Here is an 8,031-nt window from a genome sequence, read left to right on the forward strand (position 1 = left end):
CCCCCCCCCCCTCCCAAGAATGACACCCGAACATATGCCTTCACTTTCTTGATTTTCCTCCATTCACTCTATTGCTAACCGAAATTCAGTTGTACAGTTATCCCTTATATCGAAGTATCGGAGCCCACGTAAGAAATGGGCTAGAGAAAGCACTTTTCCATTCCTATGACCGACTACCTTGGGCGGTTTTCGGTGTCGTTTTGTTTTTTTTTGGGGGGGGGGAGGGGATGCTGCCACGTCCACCGCTTTCTCCTGCCGATAACTCATGTATCGCTTTTGCGTTAATAATTTCGATCAGCTGGGAGCTTCTAAATGTGCTTCCCTCGCAGAGCCAATTGACGCGGCAGTGCGCAGTGCAAATGAGGAATTACAGGAAAAAGTAAAACCTGACACTATCGTTACTGAGAAGACTGCCCGCTCTTAGTGAAAAAGCCCGAGTGCAACGGAAGCTAGCGTTACTTTATTCCTGAAAGATAAAAAAATGCCGCACAAGGCGGCTTTTTCTAGCATAGCTTGACGCTCGCATGATTAACTTCCAATTGATTGCGTCCGGTCTAGCAGTATACACAAGATTACGACACGTGCGTATCTGTCTGCTTACGCGTCAAAAAACAACAACGAAATTTGGGACTTGCTAGAAGGGAGTGAATGTAGCTCAAGGAACAGCGAACAGAGAGAGGGAAGCTACTCTGATGTTCCCCTCGCCACGGAGGGTGATGACGTAACGTGGCACTGCTCCTTTCCTCGGTCGCCGCTCGAGCGATCACCTTCATATTGATCGCCACTGTATGTCAATATTATCCGATTACTCACAACGTGGCCGTATCGCTTATTTCAAACGCAATCTCTCCGCTAAGCAGGCACAAAATATAGTGATACATTATGAAAAGCAATTGAATGGGTTTAGAGAACGACTTAGGGTTTTTCTTTTGTATTTTGTTGTTGTAAAGAAATAAGAAACGCCTTTAAACTTTATTTGTGCATTTCATGTTGACTAAATCAGTTTCGCCTTGTCTGGCAACACTGAGGCGGCATCCGCCGCTTTTTCGCTCCATGTGTCCCCAGCCAGCGCAAGTTGGGCGTGACGCCACCGCGGCGTCTTCTGCTGTGCGAAATTTGTCGACAAAAGCGCTCCATGTACAGCGACCTTTACGAGGTACGACGCCGACGCTCGCCGCAGAAACGGGCGCCTAAGAACTGCGCTCTCAAGAAATTGAAGGGCCGCATTGTTATCTCTACGTCGATGAAAGCGAAAGTTTCGCAATCACCGTGCGATGTTTAGGCATTATGCCGCAACGCAAGGTCTTGCGGTCGACTCCCACCAAAGGTCCAGGGCTCGATTCCCAGCAAAAGGTATGGGTTCTATTGCGTGAAGTAACCCTACTTATTGTAGTGTGTCTTAATTATCTGAGCCTTATTTAATAGCAAAGCTCATAGGTTCGAGCGGCTAACTCTATCTTAACGCTTCCGTAATTACATTCGCCTTAATCAACACTAATGAACTCTTCTTTAATTATAGTCGCCTTATTATCGCGATAGGTTGAGTTCGACTCCCATGAATGGTTGTAGATTGGACTCCCACGAATGTTCGTGGGCTCTAGTGCCTCAATTAACTACATCTTAATTAACTATGACTTAATTTCACCTTGGTTAACCCCAGAGGTCGTAGGTTCCACTCCTACCAAAGGTCGAGGTTTCATAGCCTTCACGGAGCATTATTGCTCTTGCCGACCACGTGGGTTTTTCCGCTTGAGGATCAATTTATACCATTCCCATTAGTAAGAATCGACAATAAGTGCGAATGTGCGCATTGACTAGCTACTTTGTGGTGTATGTGAAACGATGAGCGGTGGGGAAAAGGAGCGATTTTAGATAAATAGTAATAAGTAACAAGTACGTTTGAAGCTATGAGCACGCATAATAGCCAAATGCACGAACTAAGCACCATTATCATTGTAGCTGAACGATCGCAGGTGCAGATCTCCCTCTAGGAAATTTTGTAAATAACTCCATGCCTCGTCATGCGGTCTACCGTGGGAAATGAGGTGCTTCTGCTCCAGCATACATCTACTCTACTGTGCTTAGATTCGTGTGAATTATAATCTTACTGACCATGAATCTGCATCTGCTAGATTCTGTGTGATGCAACAACAAAACAAAACGCAGCAAACAAATCAGCAAGCAGCCAGCTTCTACTGCCAGCCTACAATATGTAGACGGCGAGGTAAGCGTTTCTTTTACCCTTTTATTTTGCGGAGATCCACCGTTTCGTATTTCCGGCGTCCCCCGAAGCTGTTCGGCACGTACAGACTTTTTGTTGTCATCAGCACATCTAATCCTCCCGTGCCTCAACTTCTTTGCCGTATTGCAGGCACTAATTCTCTTGTGTTATTATATGTCAAATTACCTGCTTACATTACTGCATTACACGCCTAATTCTATTTTGTAATTACCGCTCTTAATCAAAACTGTCGTATTCCTAGTTTTTAAATTTAGGCCGATTGTTTTGTGCTCTGTCATTCCCAGCGCAGTCCTTGGTGTCCTTTCGAGCTTCTTTGTTACTGTGTTGATTGAGTGCAGTGCTCATACACTTTTCCTTTCAACGATACTGGCAAGCTGTTTTTTCTGGAATTGCTACTATATGTGCTCCCCACTCAGCCTTAATTCGCTTGCGGACTCCTTCCTCATGACACGTGTCGTGACTACATGAGGCTTACTACGGTGATGTTTAATAAAATGAGCATAACTACCAATCACGCTTGTTCAATCTGCGGTATGTGACTAAGTTTTGCCAGCAGATTAATACGGAAGCATTAAATGGCTCATGAGGCGGAAAACATGGCGTTGTCGGCGGGACCACACTATGCTACTAAAGGCTACGAACCTTCGACCTTTGCTGGTAGTAGAAATAACGACCTTTTGGTGTTAATAAAGGTAAATGTAAATAATTTAGAGTTAATTAGGACACCCGAACCCATGATCTTTGGTGGGAGTTGAACCCACTACAATTGGTGTTAATGAAGGCGAAGACAATTTAGGTTAGTTAATAAGGCTAAAGTAAATTAGGGCCCACCGACCCACAGCCTTGCATTTTGCGCAGCTTGTGACAAACACTATATTGGTCCCATCGTGGCACTTCCGCTGATATAGCCACTCGAGTCACGTGACTGCGCCAGTGCCACCACCGAACGTTGCCGCGCTTTTATTGGCACGGCCGCCGTGCTTTCGCGTTCATCCACGTAGAGATAACTAAGTGCCCTTTGATATTAGTATTGTGCTCCTCCAGAGAATCGGACAGTTCAAGTGCGAAACTATTCGTTGAAATTGACAGTGCAGAAGGCTGAGGACGATATGAGCCAAGCCATTGCCTGCTGTCACGTGCCTTGTTGAGGTTGTAGGCGTGCTCAATGCACGCGAACGTCGTGCACAGGGAAGGAGGTGGAGTGGTGTGCACGATGTCCTTTGGTGCCAGGAACACGAGTATAGTGAGAACGACGAGTATGGCGAGCGTGCCCGTCGTGCCGACCACGATGACGACGATGCGGCAGAGCCCTGGACCCTCAGTCAGAAACTCTTCCTCCGACACAGGCTCCTGTGGGCGACTCTCCTGAGTGCGCAAAGGACCGCTCTAAGCGGATATTAGTACATAAGCTGAGTGCTTCACTGCACCAGTCATGTCATCTATCGCTATAGTTATCGCAAAATACTAAACATAAGAAGGTACTTGCTGAATGCATGTTGGTGGGGTACTTGGTTGCTCATTACTGTTCTTAAAGCAGTGCACTTGTGAACGCATAGTATAACACACAGGCTGATTAACATGAGCGCTGAATTGCAACTTAAGATTTATTGCTCGGCGAGAAGTATTTAGGTTCAAGCTTGAATACAATGCAAGCGCAAGAAATTTCGCACCTCACCGTAGTGATGGGCACCTATCAATGCAGTACCTGCAGTCGTGTGCCCTGCAATATATAGCGAATCGCACGTCTACAGATCACTTTATTGCAAATCTTGTGTCTAGAAAAAATTGCACTCACATGACAAGGAGTCTTATTCAACTGATTCGCATAGTAGGAAGAATTGATGCATTCGTAAGGTGCCTTTGTAAGGTGATGCATTTCCACTGAAAAAGAAAAGGTTTATTTCTCTACTTGAGAAATTGTAGTTTGAGGTCGCATGCCATGATCAAAACTGAAAGCGACAGTGGAGTTGTTTTTTTATAATCATTCACCACCTGTCTCTCGTGTATTTATGATGTGGTAGTATTCAATGTAGTATGGCTCCTAAATATTACTTTTTTGAACGCCACTATTTGTGCCTGTGTTTCACACATCCTTGGCTTCCAATGAACTTGAGACTTTCCTGTACCTTCTAAAAGATACAGGGAAGGCCCTACTTTCCATGTTTCATGTGCTTGCCTTGACATCAGAACCCGCCGTGGTTGCTCAGTGGCTATGGTGTTGTGCTGCTGAGCACAAGTTCGCGGGATCGAATCCCGGCCACGGCAACCGCATTTGGATGGGGGCGAAATGCCAAAACACCCGTTTACTTAGTTTTAGGCATACGTTGAAGAACCCGAGGTTGCCGAAATTTCTGGAGTCCTCCACTACCGCGTGCCTCATAATTGGAAAGTGGTTTTGGCACGTAAAACCCCATAATTTAATTTTAATTAATTGCCTTGACATCAATCTGCGACAATTTATTTTGTAGGTAGAAAAGAAGCAGATGACTTGAGGGATCACTCATCAATAAAGGACTAGATATGTGATGGTAAGATACTTAGAACTGAGGTTTAAACAGCGCGAAAAAGACAAGGACACAAGGAAACAAATTCCGAAGGACACAAGGAAACAAATTCCGAGGAATTTGTTTCCTTGTGTCCTTGTCTTTTTCGCGCTGTTTAAACCTCAGTTCTAAGATCTGTGATGGTTCGTTCTTGGACATTGGAGTCAAGCTACAAGAAGGCATAACGGATCTCGCATGCTCTCAAACATTTACCCTGTAAATTATTCGTCTTTGCCATCGCATAGCCAGGAGGGTCGTCGTCATCTACGAGGATGAGTTCAAGGCGCAAAAATAGTACAAAGGGATAAAGTTAATGAACTTTCAAATCTTCGATCTTTCGGTATGTTTGGTAACCATGAGCATTTCAGGAAAATATGCGATTGTAATTGCGTGTTTTCTCTAAATCTGATTACGATGTATAAATGGAAACGATACCTGTGGTGTCCACAGCACAGCGATCATGTCTGAAGGCAAGACGGCAGACTTTCGAAATGTACAATGAAGTGGACGCCCACCTACTAAAGCATACCCTACTATAACACCCCTAAAGTGGGAGACAAAATATTGTTCATGACGCCCTTATACTCCATAGGTCAAAGGGTAATTTCATGTTCAAAACACCCTCGAGGCAGAGGGTGTATTGCAGATCACAACAGCAAGCTTAAAAGTGCAGTTCTCAATATACACATCATTTCGCAATGTCCTTAGGTGGGTTAAGAAATTCAGTGAAGACATATAAAATACATTTTTTTACGTTTAAGAAATACTTAGAGGCTTGTATTACGTTACGGTGTAGCAGAAGGCTGTTATAGTGTTGTTATCATGCTATACGATTGCCCACCACGCTTTCCTTCTCCGCTGTTGTAATATAATGTTCCGATTGATCCGTTGAAAATTTTAAGAACGTGTGACATTAGCAAAATATTATTTAGGACTTATACTTATGCATTTGCTGGCTACTTACCTGCTGTTGCTGGGTCTAAATATTGGCTTTCGACAAACTACGCGAAAAGCTTGCCTAAAGATCTTCCGGCAAATTTCTTAGCTCATTGCGGCAGTGGTTCAGCCTTAATCATTGAAATTCTTGCAGCCATCCTTGTTCACACTCGTCCTCGATCGTATATGCATTGGCTCACTACACCACCGCGACTGCCAAAGCTGTACCAGAAAGCCCCGGCAAAGCAGGTCATTGTGGTCCCATGTGCTTAACACCCCACCAGCCAAATCGGACAATAAGTTTTTCTTCTGCCGGTCTTTTTGATTGCGTAACGCGGCTCTTTTGATCATGTTGGTGTGTGTAGTAATCAAGCGATAACGCAACGCTCTCAGACTATTGATCGTAGCGGCTACTAGAGAGATTTCATTATCGCATTCCCAGTTGATAACTGTGAAGTGATTTTTAAAGAAAAACGGAAGAGATAAGTGCAGTGCTGTAACTGTCTCTCACAGGAGGACACCTCAACAGCACTGCACGGGGAAAGGGGTGTGGGGAGAAAAAGATGGAGATAGTGACCGGAAGTAAAAAGGAGAGACAGACCGGAATAGCAAAAAAGAAAAGACGACAATGTAGCTAAGCGTTTGCGGGGCCTACAGCCGCTCTCTGAGGTGTGTTGCTTCACAGAATTCCATCAATGCCAAAAATGCACGCTTGGTGATCAGGACGCTTTCAGTGAAGACATTGTTCAATGGAACTTGAAAGTAGAGCAGTTTACAAACATTTGCCGAGTATAGAATGAGCAAACAAAGGCTCTTACAGGCTCGACCTCCGAGGGTACTGCATCCTTCTTGGGTGACGCGTGCTCTTGGGGAGACAGCGCTTTGTTGGGCTTGTGGGCTTCCACTACTCGAGAGCCCTTCCGGCTGGCACCAGGCATTCTGGTCGTCGCTGGCGTTCACGTCCGCGCGTCCTGAAACACGACACCAAGGAAAGATTGCACCGCTGATTGCACCCCACGAATAGACACTTTCGTGCTTTTAGTTAAAATAATGAAATTCACCTTTAATTAAACCTTTATTAAACGTGGTACAACATATATTTGCGTATCATCTCGCGGCTTTTTACTACGGGAAGAATTACTCGCAAGACAAGTGACGCTTACTTTTCTGTGTCGCGTAAAATATAGCAAATGCGCAAAAGCCCACCGAAGACATCGTAGAGAGCAAAGTGTGCCCGGTTCAGGGTAACAACTAGTGCCCAATCGACGAGAAGAAGCTCAAGTGCATAAACTCTGAGTACTGCTGCTGGATAAAACAAGCGTTCTCTTTCACTTCATGCTTTCCCAATTTTATTTGGAATCTAAAGCTGGGTGTTAGAGCCTATTCGGGATAGACACCCCTAAATAAACCATGGAATCTTGTCCAGTTTTTTTTCCTGGCAGCGGGCGTATTCGAAGCAAGGACATCGCATTTAAAACCTCGAAACGCTGACAGGGCAACACATAAGTTGCATATACCATTAGAAAAGAAAACATTTTCAAGAAAACTTCAGTTATCAGCGAAAAGCTCACGTTTTAAAGGATTTCGGAGAAGATAGAATGTGTCCCCGCGCAGTACAATAGGATAAGAAAGTTGTTAGAAGCCATTACCGCGTGAGATGAATGACGGCTAAATATTGCGGTTCGTATCTCATGAGGCGTCGTTTCACAAAATGCGCCACCGCACTGCCATACCTGCTGCTGTAATGCGGTCGTCGACTGTGAAAATTGTAGCTTGTTCGCAGCTTCGAATCTTGCTTGCCTAACGAAGAGTTGAAGATGATGATGGCCTCATACTATGGCTCATACCCACAATGGGGGATTGGCTAAGAATAATGTGCTGAAACTCATACTTATTGTTTCGAAGTTTTACTTGTTCATTTAAAGAAACAAAAGAAAACAAAAAGACAAACAGAAAAACTCGAAAGAAAGAACATTGAAAATTCCTTCATTTAGTAATTGTATGTAACCGCAAACGGCATCAAACACGTCCCTGTGGCTAAAGCCTGTAACTGACGCACCAAAAGATAGTATTGTTTCTGATGTAATATTCACCCTAATTGAACAAGAGGAATTTTCAGAAGTATTTTTCGTAATAAATTCTATCGGCGACATTAAAAAAAATAGTGATCTGTGATTCTGTTTCTTGGCAGTATGGAAACAAAGGTGATAACGTCAGACCAGTCTTGCGTAAATATAGGATTAAACGGGGGACACGGCAGTGCAATCTGGTGATCACTACTTAGAATTCTCTTGTTGGACACCAATATAG

At 44.3% G+C, this 8,031-nt stretch overlaps 1 protein-coding gene across 4 annotated transcripts in view; it reads right to left on the reverse strand.

Moving 5' to 3' along the window:
• LOC135912830 (endothelin-converting enzyme 2-like) overlaps positions 1-7,538 on the reverse strand; it is a 147,488-nt gene extending 139,950 nt beyond the window's left edge. For 2 of the 4 annotated variants that reach the window (XM_065445395.1, XM_065445381.1), the window contains exons 1-3: positions 7,455-7,538; positions 6,540-6,692; positions 3,383-3,628 (exon numbers count right to left, since the gene is read on the reverse strand). In XM_065445395.1, coding sequence (XP_065301467.1) covers positions 3,383-3,628; positions 6,540-6,659 — 366 coding nt within the window. In that variant the 5' untranslated portion in view covers positions 6,660-6,692; positions 7,455-7,538. The remainder of the gene's footprint in view (positions 1-3,382; positions 3,629-6,539; positions 6,693-7,454) is intronic. The other 2 variants (XM_065445386.1, XM_065445405.1) reach the window with 2 other exon arrangements.
• Positions 7,539-8,031: the final 493 nt, after the last annotated feature.

Source organism: Dermacentor albipictus, chromosome 1 (genome assembly GCF_038994185.2).
Source record: "Dermacentor albipictus isolate Rhodes 1998 colony chromosome 1, USDA_Dalb.pri_finalv2, whole genome shotgun sequence".
Taxonomy (NCBI): domain Eukaryota; kingdom Metazoa; phylum Arthropoda; class Arachnida; order Ixodida; family Ixodidae; genus Dermacentor; species Dermacentor albipictus.